Below are 27,080 nucleotides of genomic sequence, written 5' to 3'. Positions count from 1 at the left end.
AAGCTCAGCGCTAAAAAAAATCCCATGGGTGTGTGTAAGAACAGTTGGTGAATGAGACCCACTGTGTGCTTTGTTTATCCCATTGCCTTTGAATTTGAGTGTGTTAGTGGGAAATGTAAGTGTGGAAATTCAATAGTATATGCATTAATACATGTGCAAGCTCTCACACAGCAGAAAAGCCACAAACATGTCACATCATCATAAACTCAGATACACAAATATACACACACTCAGTCCGCTGCGTGCACATACACGCACGAACAAATATACGCACAAACGTATCATAAAACACGCAGCTGAAGCCCAGGTGGATTTGGTGCAAGCTGTTTTCAGTAACAGCAACTACCACCCCCCCAACCCCCCTCCTCACACACACACACACACACATACATACATACACCATTCACCCCCTCCCCCCACCCCCCCATCCCAGCCCTGTTCAGCAGAGCTGTCACACAGGCAGCACTCATAATGAAGGGTAAAATATTTTATTCAGATTTATTAATTTGAAAATGAAGCATGCCTGTCAACAGAGGGACAGTTCTTCTCAATCTGTCAATGTGGAAGCCACTCGGCGCTGACACCGGGATTCATTTGTCTTGTCGGCTCTGACAGTCGGATTCTCCCAGAGCTCTACGGAGAGGGATCGCCCAGGGATTTTTTCAGCCGGATAAAACACATTCCGACAAGGAACAGCCTCTTTATTAATGCAAATTAGGCCAGAAAAATGCCAGCAACAGCTACTTGGCACCAGACTCCTGGCTCCTTCTCTGTTATTTGGGGGGGGGGGTAGTGTTAATAAAAGCATGCCTTACGGAGAGGCTGTGAGAATAGGGCCTGCAGGAGGACCTGTCACACCACAGCTGTGACATTCTCCACACACATGGGCCCTAGACCAACTTTTGGTGCCTTTCCCTTACTTTTTGGTGTCCTTTCCAGGTACAATACTTCACTTCATAGCAATGATCCTTTTTTTGATCCTACTTTTATTTTGATTGTTGTTGTTTTTTTGTTTTTTTAAAGAAGTATGTTTCCACGGGTGAACTGCTGGGTGTAAATTGTGCAATACTGTAGGCGAATGTTATGTTTATTAATGCACAAAAAAGGACAATTGAATGTGCATAATGAATCATCTAAGCTGAATGTGTGCAAAATCGGGAAACTCATCTGCTCTGTCATTTTGATTTGTGTTCATAATATGGTTTTGCAGATTTGCATTTTGCTCATTGCGGCTGTTTAAACCAGAAAGCAGGGGACCTCACTAGCTCTGGCTGAGTTGTGCTTGCCTGAATGAGTGCAGGCGAGTTGTTGTTTTATTTCGCTGAGAGTCCTTTGACATTTATCTCTCTCCACCTGCTCTGTGATAGTGATTCCAAGTGATGGGGATGTTCTCTCTCTTCCGCTCGGTCTTTGTCCTCTCTCCCTCTCTCCCTCATTCTTATCATCTCCTGTTCTCTTGTTCTCTACTACAACCCCCATCCCCCATTCCTCCACCCCATGTTTTGCTCTCCCGCTACACCTCCATTGCTTAAACTGTCTACATCCTGACCCCAGCATCCAAGGCTGGACACTGACACCGCATAAGGTAAATTGAATTCAGTGTGTTGTGGGACCGCTAAAAGGGGAAAGCTGTCAATCAGCAATATGTGACAGGAGATGGCACAAGTTGGGACGGTGAGGGTGAGAATGGTGCGTGACGCGATTGCATCCTTTTAAGGTTTAAAGCAGGACGGCTTTTCCAATCCTTCAATTACTGAAATGGAGAAGGTGGAAAATGAGTCAGTGCAGCAGCTTTGATTCTCCTATAAGACACAGATTGGTTAAATGGCTGTCTTACAAACGAGGTAGAGGTTGCATTTCACTCAAAGGGACAAGAGGCACCCCTTATGTTGAGTCCCTCCATGGTCAATATATTGTAAGAGGCATGGCAGGTGACCACAGAGCAGAGCAGGTTTGTTCATGTTGGGAGACTGATGCAGCCCGTATGTAACTAACATACATTGTGCCTATTTCAGACAGGATACAGTCCAGCCTACAGTGCTGTGAAAAAACAGAAGAAATGTCAGCCGGCGAGGTGGCGGTTTCAATTTGTTTTCATCCTCTATATTGGCTTGCTCTTATGGGAAAGTCACCTTAATTGCAAAGGCTTCAATACTTGACCTCACCATCAGTTCATTAACCTGGCAATAAAAGAAGCCCTCATTCTGCCAGAACTGCACCCGGTCTGCCCATTTGAAAACCATCTCACTTCCTCAACCCTATTTTCCCCCAGAGTAAACGCCTTCGCCGGCCACCCACTTTATCAATTGCCTTCATAATTTTAAAAGCCTTTTTTATGTTGTTGTTTTTCTCTCATATAGTAAATGGAGCCATAATTTAATATTTTAATGCATGTTAATGTGTTGTTTAACCTTCTACCAACAATCAGGCGTCTCTAAAAGGTTAACCTTGAACGTGAGCCAGTGCAGACAGCAGCACAATACCGCGTCAATCTTTGAAAAACATCTCTGTCTAATGGATTAGTGGTTGATTGCACTGCCCCATCTCGAGGTAGATGCCGTATATATTGGATAGGCATTAAAACGAGCATTTCTCAATTTTCTTGCTGCCGGCCCTCAGGGTCAATGGATCGCTAGGGCGACAAAACGCTGAGTCAACAATTGCCTCTTAATTTATCTTGGGGTTTGATTATAGCTTCATTTAAGTCCCCCCACCAGTTCTACAATGCAAAAATGAATTGAACCAGAATTTAAGAAGTAAATTCTCCAAATTTGGCAATCTTTTGCCTTTTATGAATTATATTTTTTGCACTGATATTAATCAAACCACATAGTGAAAACAGGCCAAGCCTACGCTTCAAGCAGTGAACTTGTAAAGTCTGAGAATTGACAATATCATTAGAGTATATGACAGCTATCTTAAAAGGACAATGATTGCCAAATGAAGGAGCGAAGGGGTATGTAGTCACCGGTGTGTGAAGGTTAACTATACTGTCGGTAACATTTATATGTGATGTGCTGACAAGGAATCTATCACATTATGAATTGGTCAGGTGTATTGTGAGTCTAATGGCGCCCTCTTAAAGAGGAATGCTGTTCAGTTTTAACAATTAATAACGCTTTTCCTGTGGCCTTGAAGTGTTCAGTTTGTATCAGTCTTCTGGTAGATGCGAGGGACTGCAGTTTTGTACCACCCCCTATTCTATGATGCAATATAATCAGATGTATTTGGACTCATTTGGGAAATACAGAACATAGGGCAGTGACGATACACATTCTGAGATCGAATGTAAATGATGATACATTTTCCACAGAAATGTTTTCACCGCCATATGGTATACGAACCTGGTGCTTAAGTCAACTAGTAGTTTACACAAAATTATATGTAAAGCTGAAATGGGCAAAAGAACTAGATGTGAGTATCACAGAAGATGAATGGTTGCATATTTGGAGAACACAACAGTCTACAACATGCTCTCATATCTGGAGAGGACATCATTGGAAGAATTAGATTCATTATTACACCTAAAATGAAGAGTAAGTACTTGTCTATAGCACAACCATGTTGGAGACTATGTGGAGCAATACATGTAGACCATTCCCATGTATATTTTGGCTTTGTCCTGAAATTGTACAGTGCTGGGAAAATGTTCATATGGTTATTAATGAAATCCTGGGCTATGATATACCTAGTATGTCATGTATGGTACTGTACTTTGGTAATATGACAGGCAATATTGCGTTAAGAGAAGACAGATATTTGCTGAAAGTCTTGCTGGCAGCTTGTAAAAAGGTCATTACGAAAGGGTGGTTCAAGGCAGAACCACCAACACAGGATGAACAGCTGAAAATAGTGAATGCAATATATGATAGGGAACTGTTAACTCACAGGATAAGAACTCAAGGAGAACGACGTCGAGAGAAATGGGAGAAATGGACAATGTTTACATGTCAACGACTAGATAAACAAATGATACACTGAATACATCACAGAAATATGGTATAGGCTTCATGGAAACGGTGTAATCCAGACCTTTTTATGTTTTTGGTTTTATTTTGTTGTCTTTGGTTCATTATATAACGGAAAAACAATAAAATATAAAGTATAAAAAAAGTCAACTAGTAGTTTACATAGATTCCTGCCTGGTTAATTGTATAGTTCAACTTCAACTTTATTGTCATGCGTATTGGAGTACAATGGAATTGTTATGCTTTGGCTCTGCCTTAACACAAAGGACACAAGGACAAGGGACACAAGGGCACACCATCCCCACACCAGACCTACATAGACTATGTACACAGAATTCATATATACACAATATAGAAAAGTACACGATAACACAACAATGTAAGGTGCATATGGCGTGTCAGCTGTTCAGCAACCTGACTGCCTGCGGAAAGAAACTGCTACTGGGACGGGTGGTGTGTGATTTGATGCTCTGGTAACGTTTTTTAGATGGAGGGAGAACAGAACATGAGCGGGGCGGCTGGCGTCCTTAATGATGTTTCGGGCTTTCATTTTGCAGCGAGTGGTGTACATATTATGAAGTTGTGGTGGTTCCATGCCAGTGACTTTTGCTGCTGTCTTCGCAGTCCTTTGCAGCAGCAGTCTGCAGTCCTGAGCAGTCAGGTTGCCAAACCACACTGTGATACAGCCTCTCAAGACAATCTCCATGGTACTGCCCTAAAAGTTCATAAAAGTTTTGGTACTCGTACCATAATTCTTGAGACACCTCAGAAAATACACTCTCTGCTGTGCCTTCTTCAGAATCAGAATCAGAATACTTTATTTATCCCCGAGGGGAAATTGAGTAACACAGGAGGAGGCAATTGGTGTTTAGGGACCCATGTGAGGGTGTCTGTGATGTGTAAACCAAGAAATCTAAACCTATCTACAATTTCAACAGAGGAACCATTGATGGAAACGGGAATAGGATTTCCTCTGATCTTTCTAAAGTCAACAATGATTTCTTTCGTCTTATTGACATTTAGACAGAGGTTGTTATCGTGGCACCATATGATTAAATCTTCCACTTCCCTCCTATCCGCCCTCTCATCACTGTCGCTTATTAGTCCAGTCACTGTGATGTCATCCGCGAATTTAATAATGCTGTTGTTGTCATATTTGGCAACATAGCCGTGTGTAAACAGACTGTACAATAGGGGACTGAGACAGCAGCCCTGAGGTGCGCTGGTCCTAAGAACTCATGTGGATAAGTATGTTTTACCTACTCTCACAGTCTTGGGCCTGTCTGTCAGGAAATCAAACAGCCAATTGCAGATAGAGTTGCCCAAACCAAGACCTCTGAGTTTCAACACCCGTTTGGATGGTACAGTTGTATTAAGAGTAGAGCTGTAAGAATAAACAACACTCTGACATAGGTCATTTTTCTTTTCAAGGTGTATTAAAGCAGTGTGCAGAGCACATAAGATAGCATCATCTACAGAGCTTTTGGAACAGTAGTCAAACTGTAATGGGTCAAGGGTAGCAGGAACTTCACATTGATATAACCAATATGATATAACCAGTCTTTCCAGGCACTTCATAATAACAGAAGTCAAAGCAACAGATCGGTAGTCATCAAGACAAGAGACAGGTGTTTTCTTGGTGACGGGCACAATGGTGGTGTTCTTAAAACACAGTGGATCCACACACAATGACAGGGACAGGTTAGAAATCTCAGTAAAAACCTGACACAGGTGAGTACAACAAGCTCTGAGGACATGGGAAGGGATGCCGTCTGGGCGAGCAGTTTTACGAGCCTTAACCCTTTTAGAAGTTTTACTCACATCGGCCTCTGTCACCTGTAGAGTGACATCATCGGGTGGGCACTGCACTGCTGTCACTGGGTCCAAGTTATGAGCGTCGAAGCGGGCATAAAAGGTGTTAAGCTCATTCAGGAGAGAGGCAGAGGTGTTGATAGCCACACTGGGTTTAGATTTATAGTCCATAATCACCTGCAGCCTCCTTCACATGCACTGCGAGTCACAGCCACTGTAGTCATTTTCCAGTTTGTCCCTATATTGTCTTTTAGTGGCTTTGATAGCTCTCCTTAAGTCATACCTGGATTTTTTTTTTTGTGGCATTCCTTGTCCCCCGATTAAAAAGCAGCGGCACGTTCCCTCAACCTCAGGCGAATGTTGCTGCTAATCCAGGGCTTCTGGTTGGGGTAGGAGTGAATAGTCCATACTGGGATACAGTTGTCCGCACAGAATCTACCGTAGCCAGTGACCGATTCAGCATACTCATCCAAACTCAAGGCTGAATCCTTAAAGATTGACTAGTCTGTCTATTCGAATCATCGCTGAAGTTTAAATTCATGTTCTGTAATCCAGCACTGTACCGTCCTTACAGTGCGCTGAGTGCACTTCACTTTCTGCTCGTAGGCAGGAAGCAAGAGCACTGATAGGTGGTTGGATTTCCCAACGTGAGGTCATGGGATAGACCTTTAAGCTGCCTTGATCATGGAGTAACAGTGGTCAAGCATCTTATTGCCTCTGGTTGAGCAGGTGGCATGTTGGTAAAATTTTGGTAGCGCAGATGTCAGGCAGTGGTTAAAGTCCCCTGCCGCAGCTGAAATGGCCTCAGGGTGCAGGTACGTGTTTGAACTTGGCAATTTGAACATTTAGATCATGTTACAAGGGAATGTACAAAGACCCTTAGTCATTTTAGCTAGTGTGGACCAACAAGAATGTTACAAAATGGGGTGTTAGCCAGTGTTAGCCAATGTTAATAAGAAGGAATTTTACGGTTGTATGTGGTGTTACAGAAGCACTTACATCCCTTGGTCTGTTGATTGTATTCTATGTTTACTCAGTTTATCCACCACTCATATGTCTCTCTCCATACTTTTTGACCAGGGGTCTCTGGCCCTGAGAAAGCTGCATGTGAGTTGCCAGTGATACACCTCTGTGACAGTAGTTGAGCAATGAGCCTGTCTTGTTCTGGGGTCCTTACTGAAGCACAGTTCCCCTTTGTTCTGTCATATATTGATCCATTCAGACCTCCTCCTGAATGTACTACACTGGTGCTCGGTTTGTTCAAACCGGTTTGTGCCTCGGACCTCCCACTGGTGCTAATTCACACACACAGCAACCAACAAAAGAGTCCCCTAAAACTCGCTGCCCTCAAAGAGGGGGTCCCTTTCTTCAATTTTCTGCATACCTGTAATGACTTTGAGGTAACTGTCAGATAACTCATAGGATTTGTCGTTGTGGCTGTATTTACTTTGGTCTTGTTGCAAACTAAATATAGTTTTATGATGTCGTTGCGATATATCGCAAATTCTGTATCTTTTAAACCAACCGAAAATTACTTTTTCAATTCAGCGTTAAATCTGATGAATGAATGACTGTGCTGGCCGATTGATCGATCACTTCAGTCTCTTCCATGTATTCACAGGATGTATCATGCACCAATGTACAACAGCCTCAGGCGATTGTTAGGAGACTTGTGTTTCCTTGTCCTCGTGTCACACCATATATTTTGACATAAAAGGAGTCATCTAGCACAGCACAGAGTATCTTGTATTATCAGGACTCTCGGAAGTTAACCAGAGTGCCATGGTGTTTCATTCCCACACTTACACAGTCACGGGCTTTTTTAAAATAAATACATTCATCTGAGAAAAAAAAGAAGCCACAGGTAACATCTACAACTGCAAATGTCACATGGTTGGAATTGACAGCACTTTTGTTCAATGAATGTGCTGGAACTTCCTCTTTATCATCTCTTCTGTAGATATTATCACTATTATCATCATCGCTACATGTATTGCCTCTGTTGTGTGATCAACAAACAGAAGGCATGGCTTCTGTGCATTTGTTTCTCAGTCGGCACTAACCAGAATCAAATGAAAAGCTGCACTGTATGCACTGTTGTTGTCACTACAGAAACCTGAAGTCATGCCGGGTGGAGATGACAATTTATCTGCATAAGCCCATCACATGGAGTGACCTGGGGCCTAGAGAACAGAGGTCTCTGTCTTCCATGCCATGGAAATCCATTCTTCACCAGCTGCTGCGCTGTCATCTCCCAGTGTCTCTTTATGATTTGCCAGTGTGGAGGTCTGGGTGAGTCTCTGTGTAGGCATGTCCTTTCAGACTTGATGGGAATGGATATTTGCTGTTCAATGTAGTGGTCTGAGTAAGGTTTTTAAGTAATTGTGCTGAAGCTTTTTGAAAGATGAGAAACGTGATATAATGCTCGGCTTTAACTCACGCCTTGACTAAATCAAAAACGTAACATTTTTTTATCAGAGAGCCTAATCACAGTACTTATTCAGAATACATTAGACTGACTTATGACCAACAAAGTGCTAGGCCTTTCGATGGACTCAGAATTTACATCTGTCTCAAATGCAATTACCTAACATATTTCAAGAGTTGGAAAAATGTAACGCAGTTTTAAGAGCTATTCAGTCCATGAGCTACTTTTCATGCCCAATCAAAGGTTAAAGCCACTATCCAATGAGGTTTTGCATATGCATTGTTGAAGTACGAGGGCTAAAGCAGCCGTTCTGTCATGCACCTGGCCATTATATTTGACACCGCTGTAAGAATTTGACGTTGTTATTTTGGATAACCATGGTTGTATTACAGAATCATAACAGTGTGAATGACACTTTGCCATGGGACATGCCTGTATTCAGCGCCAAACTCAGTAAAATGTTGCTTACATCTCCGCTGCTAAGGAAATATTATACGGTATGCTGTTGTGTAACACCAGTCGGTGGCTGATCATACATTAGTCTGGCAATGAACGGCTGGAGATCATTCCCAGTTCTCTGATTTCAGTTTTTTGTTTCCTAGCTTGCTATGGATTCGGAAAAAATTATCAGCATATATTTAGATTTTCTAAATGCCATGCTAACGTAACTTGGCAGATGTTAGGGAGTCATATGGATGTTGGTGTAACAGAGACCCCTCAGGTATTCCCATTATTCTACTACTGAGCAGATGGCAAGGAAGCTTACCACACTTACCATTATACATCATACATATTCTGCTCCCAATTTACATAGCCAGTGCTGAGCAGGAGCTCATACGAGGAGAATACCTTGCCTAAGGATAGCGCTGCAGCTTCACCTGGGAATCATGGAGACAGCCTGGGATGTCACTGTCACTACACCTCAAACTCAAAATGTGCTAATAGTTGAACAGTGATGCTCCAACGGCTGCATCCCAGTTGTGTATTTTTGAATTCTGAGGATTATAAATCTGTAGGTTGATGGTTTTTAAATAGTTTAACGTCATTTAGGGCGCACGGTATTATAATTATGACGTGGTCTCTGTGACAGGATCAAGTAATTACTGTTATTATATTCCATACATTGAGTATCCATACACAGTAAAACCTCATCTGTCAGCACTTGCAAACTGAAGACTTTACTGAGTAGGCATTTTGAAAAATGTGTTGATCTGAAAATAGAAAAGCATTTCAACTGTGAAGTCGATTATGCACAGTGTCTTTGAACATTAGTTATACATATTAGATATTTTGTATTTTTATTTCAGTCTTCTAAACAACATTCTGGGTCAGTCTCCTCCATGTGTGAGGAGCTTGGGCACAGCAAGATCCCAAAGTTGAAATGAAATTGTTGCAGGGGGGAAACTGATTAAAAGGCAGTCAGTATTTTTAAGTTTAGATGTAAGAATTTATGAATTCACACCTAAAGTGTCTTTGGGGTATTGACGTGCAAACAATGCATAGCCAAGACATTGTCTCTCCTGCACTCTAGCGTTGCAGGTGTAGACCGTCTACTCTGCATACGGAGGGATTTATTCCCCTGCATCAATACCATGTTACAACATCTTTTGGACTCAACAAGGGAAACTGCAAAAAAAAAAGGTATATTCAAATCATTCCTATGACCTTAACATGAATATCTGGAGGGAACACAATATCTGCATGGAAAAAGCCAGACATAAACCAAAATGCATTTGTTTAAAAATGGTTAGACCTGTTTTAAAGAAACACATGCATGTTCTCGACCAAAGCAAAGGTTATCGGTGTCACATTTGAACCTGACTCTAATAAAATGCCAACCTTATTTGATCGTGCTACTTAGAATGAAACACGGCGACACTCTCGTGTTAACATACGTTCCTGATTATGTATGTCACCACATGAATCTCAGTCTAGTTTGGTTTATGGTTTGCACAGCACTGTTCATACTTAAGATCCACACTGGAGCGTTTTTCGCCCCTCCTCCTCCTCCTCCTCATCCTCTCTTCCTTGCGAAAGGCTCACAGTAGCAGGAGAGAGCAGCAGCAGTGAGGCTGCACTGGGCCTGAAGGGCACTTTTCAGCCTGGCCAGACACACTCAGGCCTTGCTGCTTGGCTGCGCAACATGGGTCACCGCCTTACATTAGGAGGACCCTGCCAAACTCAACCATGCGAAGCCCTCCAACATACCTGGAAAAAAAAACCCAACAATGCATCAAGGATGCAAATGTACGATAACACAATTCTAAAGCACATTAAAGTATGTTCTATGTAGACTACAATTTGTAAGATATAATTTGGTATGACACATGTTAAAAACGTATTACAGATACAAAGGTGTCCTCCATTATGTGATACTTCCCATCAGTGGATGGATTTTTAGTACCATTAATCTTAAAACACATCGCCCAACCAATCATTTTCACAAATGAAAGGGGGGGCAGTCAATTGTTTTGATTAGTGTACCTATGACAAATCTATTTCATGGTAATAGCAATGAAAATTAAACGTTCCTCTTTGGAGCAAAAGGGCGATCATCCTGGGGTTAAATGGGGTGGGGGTGGGGGCGGGGGGCTACAGCAGACCTCTTGTCTCAGCCACTGTCATTTATTCGTAGTTCAGGCTCTATCCATCAACTGAGTCGCCACTTGCACCGCTGCCACGTTTTTCCCGGCTTCTCTTCTGCATCCCACCACCTTTACAGCCCAATGACGGGACTTTTCATAACAGGCACCTCAAGGTGGGGCTAAATGGTCTATATTCCCAATCATGTCGCGTAGGCGGAGTCTCGCGCTCATACTCGGCGCTGTGTGCCGCTTGCCAGCCTGCGCTGTACTGTACATGACAAAAGCTGGAGGATGGAGTGAGTGAAACCAAGCCACAGTTCTTATTTCTCTACAGCCGCTTCAGGGGCGAAGTATGCAACAGTAAAGGTGCTGTGGGAGTTTGGATCTCTGCGCTAATACACACACTCTTAAAAAAAAAACAACAACAAAAAAAATAACAACGTGTGCATGTAGTTGTAGTCAGCCTGTCTCTCTCGCTACACTCCGGTGCAAGGAGCATCGGCGGCGGCGGCGGCGGCGGCGGCGGCAGCAGCAGCAGCAGCAGCAGTTCAGATCAGATTTCACATTTCAGCTCGGGAAGAAGAGTGAGATTGAAAAACGAAAGAGGCTTGTTTTCTCTTCCTCGCCACCACCACCACCACCCCCCACAACACCACCGCCGCCGCCGCCGCCACCACTACCACCTCCTCTCCGATACCGGCTGTGCGAGGAAGGGCTGCGAGGGAGTCGGGCCGCACGCTGCTGCGAACACTCCGTCGGCATTTCCACATAGAGGATTTCAAAGGAGAGAGCGAGGCGGAGGTGAGACAACTCAGCGGACATTTCAGACGGGGAAAGAGAGTGAGACAGAGAGGGAGAAAGAGAGAGAGAGAGAGAGAGAGGGAGAGAGAGAGAGAGGGGGGGGGGGAGAGAGAGAGAGAGAGAGAGGGAGAGGGGGAGAGAGAGAGATGGACGAGCAGCCGCGGCTGATGCATTCTCATTCTGGGGTGGGCATGGCAGGACACCCCGGCCTGCCGCAACACATGCAGGAAGGCACCGGAGGAACCGACGGCGACGGAAGAAAACAGGACATAGGAGACATTTTACAGCAAATTATGACCATCACGGATCAAAGTCTGGACGAAGCCCAAGCCAGGTACCCATACTGCACGTATGCGCACGGTTACTGCACGGTCTGTTATCGTGGACGACAAGATTTAAAATAAAAACGCGCGCGCACACAAACATCTTAAATTTAAAAACAAACGCGAGAAAGGCGGCGGTGATTTGAGTTTACAAAGTACGGTATGATGTTGGTTTTGAATAGGGACAGTCGTTTCGGCGTAGCGTAGCTGTCATAAAAACAGACGGGGGAAGAAAAAAACAAAAAAAACAATGGAGACTTGCGATGCCATGCATCGCATCTCTTTAACTTTAATCGCTAGCTCTGCTGTGTATTTTAAGAACTTGACAACTCAGCGCCCCCCCTCCCCGAAAAGAGCAACGCTGAAATCACAAAATGTCTCAAAACTGTCTGTTTTTATTCTTTTTACTGTGGTGTTCGGGGGTAATTCACACTTCCATGCGGCGAAAGTGCAACTTGGCGGTTACGCAGATAAGCGGGACGTGAATATTCCCCGCGGCCGGGCTGAATACGCGCGTAGGTAGACGGCGAATAACGCTTAGTTAGATCCCCCTTGAAGTGAGAAGTGCGAGCTGTTTACAGCGGCGGAGGAGGTGAAACGCAGTGCAACTCCATGCCATTCAAGACTTCTTTTCTTTTCTTTTTACCCATTTTGAGCAACTAAATAGAAATGATCTAGAAGTGACTTGACAACGCATTGCAAAAATCAAACCTGAGTCCAGTTTAAGTCAACACACGGAGGCAACAACACGTTCATGTTCAGCAATGTCAATGACAAGAAGTAATCTGATTTGATTATTTTGTGATAGTCGACAAGTAAATAGATAAACCCATCGTATGTCAAGTTTTTATGTTGCTCGGCCATGTTTATATTATTCATCTGCGTTTATTTTTTGAACATTTGCAGGGTAGATGTTGCAACAACTAGGGACGTTAGTTAAACTCAAGATTAGATGATGAAGTTGGTGCAGGCATTTTCTTGATGCTTTGTAGGTTTTACTAAGCTGTTGTAAAACTGCTGCAAAGTACTATCAGCTAACCATATTATACAGTATGCAAATGCATGTTAATGTGAAACATAATGAAAAACATTTTTAATTTTTTTTTTGTTTACAGCCATGGAGTCATAATGTAAAAAGGATAGATAAACTTTTTTTTCTTACTTGCGTTGGCCTTGCTAATAAATCCATTTTTGCATTTTAGGAAACACGCTCTGAACTGTCACAGAATGAAGCCTGCTCTTTTTAATGTCTTGTGTGAAATCAAAGAAAAAACAGGTAAGTTCAAATTTTCACCCCAAGTTCAACACCACTTACGCTCTTCTTCATTGCTATACTGTGTGGCCTGATGATCATGAGACTCGAAATGTTTCCTGCACACTAATAGTGGGATACACACAGTATCCTTCAGCCAATACATTATTTTACCGAAACTGGACCAAAACATGTGCGTTTCCAGAGAAGCATTCACTACCAATACCATGTGGGCTGCTTTATTATGAAAAAGAAATTTGCAATTAAGACTGAAGTTCACATTCAAGAGCTAGGTGCTGGATATTTAATTGCGACGTAAAATTGGCATAATATTGCAAATACATTGCAGAAAATTCGGCCGACGTGTCAGACATGTGTTTCCTTCTTTTGTGACTCCAGCCTGTTTTCCAGTATCACACAATTGCAGCAGTAGACAATTGCCTTGTGTCACAATGTGAATAAGATGTTTTGATGTTATTGTTGGATAACATCGACAGCGTATAGAGCAGAATTGTCTTTTGCATTATGATGCCCCCCCCCCCCGTGAGTTAACTGTCAAGTCTGGTAACTGTGTCTCTTTCTATTCTGTATTGTGTCTCTTTATTAAAGTAGTTCTGAAAGAGCATGTCAGCAGCATAATTGCTAGGAGAGAAATGACATAACATAGGAGGCGTAAGTCATGTCTCCAAATCGTTTTCCCCGTGACATTTTTGAAATTGGCACGGACAGAATTCAGTGCTCTTCAGATTTATAGAGTGCATCTTGTCTTTTATTTTCCCATCTTTTGACTGATGTGAAACAGGACTCTCCCAAACTTGTGGTGGGGAGATATTGAGCAGCCATAGCTGGCTGGTTTTGATGTGAAAGGCAGGACTGTTTGACTGACTGTATGTGGATTTCGTAGTCTTTACTGCAAATATATATATATATATATAAATGTAGTAGTTAGAAGATCAATATAATGCCATTTTCACAAGCTCAAAAGTTGCACATTGGTCATACTAGTTTTTCTGGAGGTGATAACTAGTAGTGCTTATACGCTTCCTTGTGTGTGATTCCAACCATGATACGACGTTTTCAAGATGTTTTCATTGATGTTTTCATTAAGTTGCCTCCCTGCCTCTCTATCCTCAAGCCTCATGTAGTCCTGTCCAGAATCGGCCACTGCCTCAGAGGAGCAGGGGGCCTTTTGAAGCCTGCTGGCTCCTTGTTCTGTTTTGTTGTCTTGGTAGGTTTTTGGAAGGGCAGTGACACAGTTATGCATAGTGTTTTACACCCCGGCGCTTCTCGGAGTTCATCCAAAGTTCGGCTCTGCTCAGAGTACAAAGTAACCTGGACCTCTTCCTGGCTGCGCACCCATTCTTTTCCTTTTCAGATGGCTACCCATAAATACACAGCACAGGTTACAGTGCTTTACAGAGAAGATTTAGTTCTTGTCCTGTTTTTGTGTGCTCCGTGTGGTGCATGCATTTAAGCACCGGCCACTTTGAATTTCATTCTTTAGTTACATGCAGTAAATGTTGTTGCAGGTTTGGATTCGTTTGAAGCCATTTACATTAGTTGCAATTTATTTTATTTGAAACCTTTTTTTTAAGCTGATGTTTATGCGCAATGTCAGTGGTTGCATGTGAAAAAGGCATCTATTAGTATGTGCTAATCTGGTACCATGCCACCAAGTGTAAATCACCAGCATTAAAATATTATCTGTGTCTGAAACACTACGTACATCAGTCCTCCTTAGTCAAAATAAGCAAAGCAATGTGAAGCTTTGTAGGCTGGAGGCTTTTGCTGCTGCTTTTCTTCATGAATGAGAAAAGTTTGATGCTTTTAATGAATTACTGAGACTGGTCTCGCCAGGTTTCGACACTAAACAACAATATTTTACTCGCTAGCTACTCACTAATCTAGTTGTAAGAGTGTTTACTGTAGTAATTACTGTTACTTTACGGTTAGTGTTTTTTTGTTTTGGTCATTTTAAGGAGATACTAGATACGACAAAATTTGTTTTTTTTTCATAGCAAGATTGATGTTTTTTGCCTATATCGTGGGTACCCGCGGAATTTTTCCACTTTCTTAAGACAGTGCTGGTATTTTGCGCCCTCTAGTTGTTCAATCCCCCTATAAATTTACATGAAAACCGTTCAATTAAAATCGTTGTTATTCCATTTAAGTTTGACTTTTATTTTGTTCTGAACTTTGATTCTTATTTTATTTGATTTTATTTGTTTAGAAAAGATTTGGCCATTTTAGCTTAACTTGAAGAGTTTTCAGATTTATTTATTGTATTTTTCAAATGAAGTTGTTATATTTTTAGGTTTAGCTTTTTTTCAGGGTGTAGCAGCATAGCTAGGCTTTTGTGTCATGTTAAAAAAGAAAGAACGCACTTCTCAAATTCTTGTATATTTGTCAGTCAATTTGGTATTTAGCTAATTAATTAATTTAGCTAATATATATATTTAAAGTATAATATACATATTTAAGGTATATACATATAAGGCGTGTATATGTATATATACTTTAAATTTAGCTAGATCACTTATTTAAATTAAGTCATCTATTTTATAGCCTTATGCCACTGCCAACCTTTCTTCCTACTGAGATTACCCTGTTGCATCTTTTTAAATGCTTGACGACAAAATGGCCAAAACCAAAGTGAGTGCCTCCTTCAATGCCTCCTTTTTTGCCACCATTACTTTGTGATAAGAAACATCTTCATACAGTGTAACTGTCATTTTCCAAGCCATAGATCTAGACCTGTCATTATGCATACATATTGTATACTTGTATTGCACATTTTCTATCCCCAACTGTCCCCAGTGCAGCTGACAGCACCTGCAGGACACAATGCTAGTTGTGATGGAGGACCTGAACTTGTGACCTACTATGTGTATTTTGACTGGTATGTGATGAAGGATGACCAACAGAAATATAATGCTGTATAAACAAGCACAATATTGTGCTTACACCCCAGAGGAAAGTATTAGGATGAAATACTTTATTTAAATCAAGGCATCTTCTTCTCTTTTTTTTTTTTTTTTTTTTGTAGACACAGGCTTCTTCAGTTTCCCGGTTTCATTCCCAGCATACTTTGGTTATCTTTTGTACTTGAAAGGAATTTTACTCTTCCAAGTCTGTACTATTGGTGTGTGTGTGTGTGTGTGTGTGTGTGTGTGTGTGTGTGTGTGTGTGTGTGTGTGAGAGAGAGAGAGAGAGAGAGAGAGAGAGAGAGAGAGAGAGAGAGAGAGAGAGAGAGAGAGAGAGAGAGAGAGAGAGAGAGAGAGAGAGAGAGAGAGAGAGAGAGCAAGCGAGAGCGAGAGGGGGGGGAGGGAGAAAGAGAGAAACAAAGAAAGAAAGAGATTAATAGAAAGAGGGTGTATATGTTAAGGAAAACATGCTTGGACATTTGTCAGAGCTCCTAAAGTGACGCAATTGCACAAAACCTCATTCATTCTGAAGAGGAGACCAAACGTAAAATCAAACTAATTTTATCATCTGTTTGAAATGTAGCACAAAGGCAAAAACAACCCCCGACAGTGATTTTTTGGGTTTATCTGTATTTTTGCATTTCTTAGCAACGGAGCTAGTGTTTCTTGCATGTGTTGTGAGTGGATCTCACAAGGACTTGCCAAAAGTACATTCATCACTGGACTCCATCCACAGTGTTTGGTCCGTTAGGCCCTTATCTTCCTCTACCTGAACTCAATATACTCAACTAACATCTTCTTTCTCATTCCCTACCCATTCTCATTCTGTCTCACCTTATCTATCTATCTATCTATCTATCTATCTATCTATCTATCTATCTATCTATCTATCTATCTATCTATCTATCTATCTATCTATCTATCTATCTATCTATCTATCTATCTATCTATCTATCTATCTATCTATCTATCTATCTATCTATCTATCTATCTATCTATCTATCTATCTATCTATCTATCTGTCTGTCTGTCTGTCTGTCTGTCTGTCTATCTATCTAGTATCTATCTGTCTGTCTGTCTGTCTGTCTGTCTATCTATCTTTGAAGTATTTTTTTGTATGTGCAGTACTATATTGCGAGTGAATTAGAAGTTAATTCTAAAGTGTAGATCACAAGTTAACTATGAAGCTAAAAAAAATACATGTAATTATTGAACATTACACTTCATAGGTAAATGTTGAAAGCCAGAGATTAAACGAAACTCTTAGGCATGGCTTTTCCCTCCTCTTTTTCATCAAGATCTTTTATGATTGATGAAAAGGTCTCTTTAGATAAGCAAATGCCTGACAAACTGATTTGGAAAATGAGCTGCCTTGACCTCTGTAAACACTTCACCAACATCATAAATCTCCACCAGCGTCAAACAAAACCGCTCCTTGACTGAGCTGCTCCGTAAATGTGCTGCTCTGACTTGCTGTTTAATTTTTTTTTTCCCCTCAACCTCAACAAAAGGCCTGCTTTCTTGTGGCCTATGTTTGAATAGTGTAAGGTTTCATGCCTCGGGGATCCTCCATTTATAAAAAATGACGAGTCAAGTGATGTAATGTTATTTTCTGAAGGGTGAAAATAGGGTGTTTTACAGAGGGCAGCAGAGTAATGTTTGACGGGATGAAATGAGCCAGAGATGTGATTATAGAGGGAGCATGGAAGCCTACACCACATTGAGTTGTCAGTCAGATGCCTGGCATCTGCCTGTTTGTACTGTAAAGGCAAGAACCTGGCTTTGCCCAGCATGTCGTTGTATAAACACTTTACTTCAGCCATCATTACAACCAGCAAAAAAAAAAAAACTGCTGTCATTCAAAATTTAAAGATATAATATGTAATGTTGATTGAGAATTAAACGAATCTGCACGTTTTTTAATGTCTTTCATGATTTTGGTAAACTTTGCCATGCATCTTGACTTTTGCATTAAGAAGTAGTTTGAAAAAGCACGGTGGCCCAGTAGTTAGCGCTGTTGCTTTACAGCAAGAAGGTCCTGGGTTCGAACCCCAAGCCGTTCCAGGTCCTTTCTGTGTGGAGTTGGCATGTTGTCTGCATGGGTTTCCTCCGGGTGCTCCGGTTTCCTCCCACCATCAAAAAGACATGCATGTTAGGGTTAATACTCCTGTCTGTGCCCCTGAGCAAGGCAATGGAAAGAAGAACCGGAGTTGGTCCCCGGGTGCTGTTGCTCCCCACTGCTCCTATACAATAAGATGGGTTAAATGCAAAAGATGCATTTTGTTGTAAGCTTGCTTACAATGACAAACAAAGTGTCTTCCTTTCTTTCTAATAATGTCGCATAGACGTTTAATCACACATGCAGTGTAGCATTAAATACCAAACCCATAGTGCATCTCACAGGGAGCATTTCTGTAACTGAGCGAGATGAAGAAGGAGGGCTGTGTTGAGAGCCAACGTGAATACAAAGGACCGGGCTGTAACAGTTAATTTCTGCGTTCTATCAATTGAGAGGCGACGTAGATGTCGGCTCAGATAGAGAAGGGTGTGTCACAGGTCTGTGCGTTCCCTCCCATTTGTGTCACTTGGTGGATAGAGAGATGATTCTGATACGTTCAGCTTTTGTCTCCTTTTCATCCTTCCTCCTCGATTGCTGATACAGCAGCATTCAGGGGAGAAAATGGCAAGCCAGACACCACAGCTGTTTCCCCAATCTCTCTGCTTAATCACCCACTGAAAGGAAGAGCTAAATTCTCTTTCAGCTTGGAGCATGTCAGCAACTGGGGAAATGTGACAGTGTGTATCTTATGATTAACCATTACAAGGGTCTTACTAACTTTTTATTATATTAGATGCAGAACGCGGTGTCGTAAGGTACACTACGAGTGACAGTGCTGTAAGTGATGTGTTAATACCATTACAATATAGAACAGTGTGGCTACGTTATGCATTATGCAAATTGTCAGTCGCCTAATTGATACATGTTAATCATATTAAGGAGCTTAATTATAGGAATTTTACTGTGATGAGATTTGGTAATTAACACTGACATCACATTTACAAGAAAAGTGATCTATTTTTTTTCTCCATGATACGTTGTTCTAACCCGATAGTTTTATTTAATCCAACCATTGTCTAAACGGAAGGGCTGACTGAATTGAGCTTGTTGGTGATCGTTTTTTTTCTCTCTCTTTCATTTATTTGTTCAAGGCCAATAGGATAGTGATCATAAAAAGGGAAATTTTGCCCACAGCGTCTATGCCAGTATAGGTATTGCAGAATGAAGCCAGGTACATGTAAGCTTGTTCCAAGGCCACGAGCTTTCACCAGACTGTAGACTCCCATGCCAAGAACGGACTGGTTAAATATCGCGGTTCTGCCACTTACTCTGTTTAAGACTGTTTGCAATCCCTGTCCCTACAGGTTTGGTCTGCCTTTCTCATACTAGCTTCCTTAATACGTTACCAATTTAATCAAGCTCACAAATTTGGTATGCATGTTAAATTGAACATGCAAAGGCATATTCGAATGTGGTTGCCATACCAACCCCCCAGGACTTCATTTTCCATAATGTAGCATTTGGAACCTCATTTCCTTCACTCTCCCCTGCTGCTACTTGCAGACGCCACCTCCAGGCCGCCATTGTATGTATGCTATGAAAGAGCCTAGGCTGCCACAGCTTTCAAACACTGGTGAGAAAGATAGAGAGAAGGAGAGAGCCAGAGTGAGATATAGAGTGAGGAAGGGAGAGAGAAAGAGAACAGAGAGAGAGAGAGAGGGAGAGAGAGGGAGAGAGAGCGAGGCCTCTCTCCACGTAGTGGAAATGACACAAATTAATATACACTACTTAAACCAGACCAAGATTAATGGTTCCCTTTCGCTGCAGCTTAGTACCACTGTCAGTTGCCGGGTGCTCGTTGGACAAAATCAACACTAATCAACATTTATTCCACTTTTGCCCTGGGCCCTCAGGAGTCTGGCGGGACTGCGTGGCCCCCCTTCCCCTCCCAGCAATCCACCCCTCCCTTCGTCCGTCTCGCTACGCTTTTCACCTCTCATCCAGCTCCTCCATACATCACCCTCCTCACACCGCTCAGCTCCTCAGAGGAGAGTGTGCCCCCTCCTATCAGGCCACATTAGAGTCATGATAGATTTTCTCTTTTCATTTGCATCTGATATTTAACACAGTAAAGCAGTTGCTCTGTCACTTTTACAGTACGTCTATGTGTGTGTGTGTGTGTGTGTGTGTGTGTGTGTGTGTGTGTGTGTGTGTGTGAACAGGCTTGGTCATGTGTGCGTGCGTGCATGCATGCATGTGTATCCGAGCTTGCGTCTGAGTATTTTTAAGCCAGTCTCTCCACTCACAATGGTCTTATCTATAATCAGCCACAATTTGCATTATCTGAAACCGGATGTGCATTCATTATTCAATTATTATCTGCTGCACATACCATGTAGGTTTTCAGGAGTGGAATTTCTTGATAGCAGAATTATTTTTTACACTCATCCCAATAAAAAAGGGCAGTAGTCACCAAGAAATTGTCCTCAAAGAAATGTGCTAAACGATCATGAGATTATTTTTAGTGGTTGCTCATTTGAGTGTTTTCCAAAATGTGTGCATTAGGACTTCTCATTATTTACATTGTTAAGTGGCTTTTAATTTGGCTACCATTGACTGGACATTGTATCCACAGAATCCTACTCTCTTCTCTTTTATTCTGTTATAATCTGCCTCAGTAGCACCTCTTCCTGCAGAGCAGCACCAGGCATAAAGATGATAAGCCAATGTAAGATGCAATTCCACTGCCGCAGTTAAATATCTGTTTCTCATTCCAGTGGCTAACATGAAAGAATTTCCAGATGAATATTTGCTGTGAGAAATGTCTGAAACTAAATGGTGCCTATTTGTTTGTCTTAAAGTAAAATATGCCCCAAATCAAATCACAGTGTTTTTCTATAGTTGCTAAATAAAAGAATGGCTTTATTGGTGTATTTCAGATTTTGAAATATTATTTCTATGTCCTTGGAATATTTGGCGTGCATTAGTAAAGTCTCAGTACTATCTGCCACAGCAGGAACAAGAGTTTGTCACACCCTTTAATTTATGATTTCACACTGATGTGCAGCTCCATGAGAGAGAATGGCCAGGGAAGATGGAGAAGATGATTGTGGCAGTACGTAGGATGATTTTCTTGGCTCGTGACAACATCAGCTATTACGGAACTAGATAGCAGCACACTAACGTGAAGCTCATTTAGACTGAAAGCTCACACAACCTTTCTGATTTCACAGGCGTTACTTTAGTCTGTATGCAACATGACAGGAGAGTCTTTCTCCTCTGGTTTCTGGCTTTGAGAGACTTGTTTATGTTTACAAATACAAATAATACAGTTCTACCCCACATTCTAAGAAAAACATGTATTCCCAGTTGAATTTGTATTGCCCTTAAAATTGCACCTGTAGGAAACTACAGAGGTTGACTGAATTTTTTTTTTTATCATATTTTGCTTTGAAGCAGTCTAATAATTTCTCTATTGCCTTGGACTCGGGACGATTATTCAGTGCATGCAATGTGTTGGGAGATATGTAATTCAAAGTTGCACTACCTTCCACTACTCATAGGAGCCTATTCAGTTCACAACTCCATCCATCCATCCACTATCCTTTTGACAGACATTCTCATGAGTGTGAAGCCATAATCCATCACTGTGAACTGTGCGCTTGCCGTTTTATTTATGGAAATGGCTTTCTTGATCATTTCAGGCGAAACCTTTGATAAGTGTCAGCAAGTTACTGGGATCAGTAGTATTCTCAGACCCGTCCTCTCAACAAGGACCATATGGTTTATGTTGGACACATATTGTGCACCAACTGAAAAAAAAAATAGGCCATTACCTCTAGGCTTCATGAATCTTCATTTCAACAAGCGTAACGTCATATTTTGAAACAATAAGAATTAAATTGACCCATTCGCCATTTATTATACCAGACCATGCAATGCAAAATGAGCCATAGATAAATATGAAATAGCTTCAATAAAAGAAGTGAGCCAGTAGTGAGAAGCACTTGTAATTTGACTTAGTTGTCTTTCTAAAATCTGTTGCTTATTTGTTCTTTTTTTGTCTACAACAAAAAAAAAGTAAGATTCATTATGTTTCGCTGGCACTTTGAATTAGCCCTAAGCTTCATTTTTATTGATAACTAGAAAAAAAATATAGTTACAGTGTACCCCCTCAGCCATTTGCACATAATTCCCTTTTTAAGACTGCTCTTGTTTGTTCACAAATTATTCTCACACTATAGCCAACACCCCTGTCAATTTTGCCAAAATATTCAATATCTGTCTTGTAAGATTGCATGGCCATAGGCATTGTTATGGCACCAACTGGCCTCATTGGAGTGACACCAAGTGCTTTGTCAGCTCTGTGTCTCAGGTGCCAATCTGCGCCTCCCAAAATAAACTGTCATGCAATGTGGCAGGACTGAAAAATGTAGAGGGAGCATGTTGGGCCCTGTGCCCCCAAAAAGGAAACAAATGTTTCAGAGTAGGAATTTATTGTGGTTTTGGATGCTTTCCCAGCACAGACACCAGTGACATGAGGGGGAACTTTGAGTGCGGAGGGTGATCGGCTGTACCATCAGCAGGGTTCACAGAGGGTTGTATAACGGGCGTAAAGTATTGTAGAGGAGTTTTTCCGCTCTGTTAAAACTCACCTGATATGTCATTGGTATAGTCTGAAGTGGCATTGTATTTCTTAAAACAATTTTTTCCCCCTCTGTGGACCTGTTAGATTTTGACAGGTCTTTGTTATCTTCAGAGATCCTTCTCCAGAAATAGCTCGTACTTGCTGTAGTTAGCTTATTTTCCTGTTTTATAAATGGTCTGTCATTTTTCTCTCTGTGGTGAAACGTTATACCAGGAAAGAGTAAACAAAGGATGTGCAGTTGATTGAAGTCATATTCAAACTAATGTGAAAGGGTGAGAAGGTTTAGCATGAAGTGAGTCATATGCTCAAGCTCTTAACTAAGATTCTTAACTGAAATTATAACCACCCAGAACCATACTTGTCCTGGGGCATGTGGCCTTGGACATGTGATTCCTGTTAGGTCTCAGGCCGGCCTATGTGCCCTTCACTTCAGTGCTATAGCTGGTATGGCATTTTTATGGCTACTGGCCTGAACTAAAGGTGGGAGTCACAAGAGCTTGAAATGGAAGTTCAACCATAACCCACATAATGATGGGCCAGTAGCTAATCATACAGACAAAGGAAATTAATCTGCGCCATGACAGATAAAGAGGTAGGGCAGAACAGGCAACTGCTGCAGGGCACTGAACCACACATACAGTATGACAACGTTGCACTGCTAAACATGGACTTATAGATGACTATGGAGCTGGATGGGGTGTAACGCCAGTTGAACACCCTGTCATTGGCGCCCACTCGGATAAATCCATATCGCTACTTCAGTCATCTACCTTTGCTGTAAAGAGATTGTGTTGATAACTTAATATTCTGACAACAGAGATGAGATAAAGAGGTTTTAGGAGTTTAGAGGATAGCATAACCTTGATAAAATGCTCATCTCAATGACATTGATTTTCACCATCCATCTTCATCTGATATGAAGTATGCAAATGGAGCCATCGGCTGAGAGTAGAGTACAGTGCTGTTAAATGGGCCATTTCAAATGTTCTTTGTACCATGCTGACTTCCAAATTCACTGTCATCCAATTCTGTGGATGTTGACGTCTTTTCGAATAGTCTCTTTCACTGTCTTCCCATCTAATATCTTCCTTTATTTCTTTTGCTTGCTCCTATCCCATCGACTCTCCCTTCCTCTGTTTCTCATCTCTTCCTCTGTATTTTCTATCCCTCTCCTTGCTTGCCATACAAATAAGGTATATACTGGCAGTATCAGAACGACTTCTCATGAAATATTAACAGCTTGTAGGGAATTTTACATTGGTACATTTCTCTTCATTTTTAACTATGTCAGCACAGGCTGAACATTTATCTGTGCGAGCTCAGGTCAGGCTATTACCTTACTACCTTCTAGATGGTATTCATCAACACCCTATCTACCCGCTGGTAGCCGACCCCACCTCGAATACCTTCCCTTATAAATGGAAGCACTGCAATGGTCGATTTGTTTATTTTTATCATTATTTATACCCACCTTAATGAATTTGGGCTCCGGTTATTTTCCTCTCTAGACACATTTGAAATTTCAGACATGGAGAGATGTTTATTGGTGCTTCATGAAGCAACCAATAATTTTTTTTATGAGAAAGGTAAAACCAAGCGCTTTACACCAAACCCTTTGCACACACCGTATATGGGTAGTTGTTAAAATGCCTACATGATTAGCTAGCATTGAATAGATGAGGCTTGACTTAGCATCTCCGTTATAACCTTTAATGACCATTATAAACATCTATATGAGCCCAATTAGATGCCAAGTATGCATGAGAACGGTGTCCCCCAGCATGGAAGAAGATAGGATTGTTTAAAGAATTGCTCTACATGTCAGCGTGTCTGAGAGGCGTCAGGCTTTTTAGATTTATCTGCAGATGCTGAGATGGTTTATTTGGCTTTCCTTTTTATCTCAGCGCTTCATGACTGGTCTTCACACACATTCACCCCAGTGGGCGGGGATGGCCTCTGTGTCTGCCTTTTTGTCAGATTGCCCCTATAAAGATGGAATTGTCAATCACGTGTAGGCGTCCCAGGTCCTGAGGAGCAACCTCTTTTCTCCAAGAGGGCCTGAAACAATGACTTTTGTTGCCACACGTGCATTTCTGTTGACTGTTTCACAGTATGTTTCCCATTCATTCAGTCCATCGTTTCAATTTGAATAAGGCAAGAGAGGCGCACAGGTTTCTGAAAATAATTGAATTGATGCAGTTTAGTGAACAATATATAGTGAATGTTGTTTTTATTTTGAGACGGCGGTTGCAGGTTTAAAGTGTGGTCCAGATCAAGAGGCATTTGGGTAGCGTAGCAGTCTATTCTGTTGCCTACCAACACGGGGATCGCTGGTTTGAATTCCCGTATTACCACCGGCTTGGTCCCTACAGACACAATTGGCCGTGTCTGCGGGTGGGAAGCTAGATGTGGCTATATGTCCCGGTCGCTGCACTAGCACCTCCTCTGGTCAGTCGGGGCGCCTGTTCGGGGGGGGGGGGGGTTGGAGGAATAACGTGAGCCTCCTCCCATGCACTACATCCCCCTGGTGAAACTCCTCACTGTCAGGTGAAAAGAAGCGGCTGGCGATTCCACATGTATCGGAGGAGTCATGTGGCCGGATCGGCAGAGGGGGTGGAGCAACGACCGGCACGGCTCGGAAGAGTGGGGTAATTGGCTGGATACAATTGGAGAGAAAAGGGGGGAGGGAAAAATCCAAATAAATAAATGAGTAAAGTGTGGTCCAGGTCATGAGGCTGCCCTAAAAGTTACAGAGTGTATTGCTTAGGACACAGGGAGAGACAGGTTTGTGTTTTAAATACATCTTATTTAATGTCTTTTTTTTTAACCCACGTTTGCTTTGAAAAATGTAACCTCGTCTCACATATTTAGTTCTGTGAAACAACGCAAACTAAGTCACATGCCGTGTGCAAGTTATAGCCTACAAAATATTGTGCCTTTGTTGCTGTAAAATATAAATGGAGGGAAATTACTTAATGAGGTGTATCCTCCTCTCTTATCATATGTGGCCTGGACTTCCTCTCCTCTCGACTAATGATGATGTGTGGCACAGGTAGCTGTCAGCAAGGTATGATTAATTAAAAGTAAATCCAGGGCAATTTGTCATATTATTCTGACTGTGGTCAGAGAAGCAAAGCAAGTTTCACTGGGAAGAAAATGCCTCAGCACCCATATGTGCATACCCAAAATGTCACTGCTGTGACACATACAGAGCACTACGGCTGTGTCTTCGTGCTGATTTACTGAATTCCTACATGATTTGTGATAAAGTTATCAGCAGCTCTCCTTGGACAGTCTTAAGACAAGACCCTGTTACAATTAGGAGATGTCTGCTGGGTTGCTCCGGCATGGTGCTTTGAAAAATGTACGCCTGGAGTGAGGGTGTAGGTGTCATAATGAAGAACGGTATCTCACCATCCATTTCTAGGGCCAGAGGGGCACAGGTCCAACAAATAGGAAAGTAGAATGAGCTTGAAAAGAAAAAGACACTGAAATACTAGCAAAAAATTTAAAAAAAGCCAGATGATGTCAAGATACGGGTGTATTTCATGTCCTATGTATTTTTCAGGTCCAACACTGCAATTGTAATTAGCATCGTTTTAAATTTAGGGCCTTGCATCTTTCCATTCAGCGAAGCAGTTCATATAAACTGAGGCCTATCAGCTGCCAAATGTGAGGCTAACTAAAGGCCCCAGCCAATGCTGAGAGCAGAAGACTTGTTTGTCTTGGGCTGCAGTGTTGCTCCCAGCGTGCAGCCTGTGGCCCTTGTCAGTGGCCCTGTCATATCTGTCTCAGGCCTGTCCTGACAGCCAGCCCAGGCTCCCACGTCACAAAGAGGGTCTCGTCCCAGGAGAGACAGGTGTCAGCACCCACCCCCCTTTTGTCCAGGCAGATGCCTTCTGCGACGGTGCCTCATATTTGAGGCTGAGCAACTTGGAAAGAAGGGTCATCTCTGCTGCCCATTCACAGTCTCAATATCACAAGAGACTTGGGTTTCATCACTGTGTGGGAGCGCTCATGTCAGATATGGAGCATCCACCAGAGGAGACTGTCGCAGTCCAAGAGTATTACAGACTAGGGCTATGTACTGACTGATTGACAGTTTCTTTGTCCCTGTCGAGGAATGGGGATGAAAGACGCTCACGAAGAGGTGCTTGTAGATCATATAACTTCATTCAATCATGCAAAACAGGTATTGCTGTTCCTGTGTATCAAATGGTGTTTGTTGGTGTAAATGTCAAATCTTGTTGGCTTCTTGATTGAACAAATGTATACATGAG

General features: G+C 42.0%; 1 protein-coding gene across 2 annotated transcripts in view; it reads left to right on the top strand.

Moving 5' to 3' along the window:
• Positions 1-11,143: 11,143 nt before the first annotated feature.
• The window catches only part of pbx1b (pre-B-cell leukemia homeobox 1b), a 58,444-nt gene continuing 42,507 nt past the window's right edge, over positions 11,144-27,080 (top strand). For both annotated transcript variants that reach the window (XM_056277415.1, XM_056277414.1), the window contains exons 1-2: positions 11,144-11,928; positions 13,120-13,193. In XM_056277415.1, coding sequence (XP_056133390.1) covers positions 11,741-11,928; positions 13,120-13,193 — 262 coding nt within the window. In that variant the 5' untranslated portion in view covers positions 11,144-11,740. The remainder of the gene's footprint in view (positions 11,929-13,119; positions 13,194-27,080) is intronic.

This window comes from Lampris incognitus, chromosome 3, assembly GCF_029633865.1.
Source record: "Lampris incognitus isolate fLamInc1 chromosome 3, fLamInc1.hap2, whole genome shotgun sequence".
Taxonomy (NCBI): Eukaryota; Metazoa; Chordata; class Actinopteri; order Lampriformes; family Lampridae; genus Lampris; species Lampris incognitus.
The sequence above is the reverse complement of the archived record's forward strand: the minus strand, read 5'-3'. Positions and strand labels throughout refer to the sequence as shown.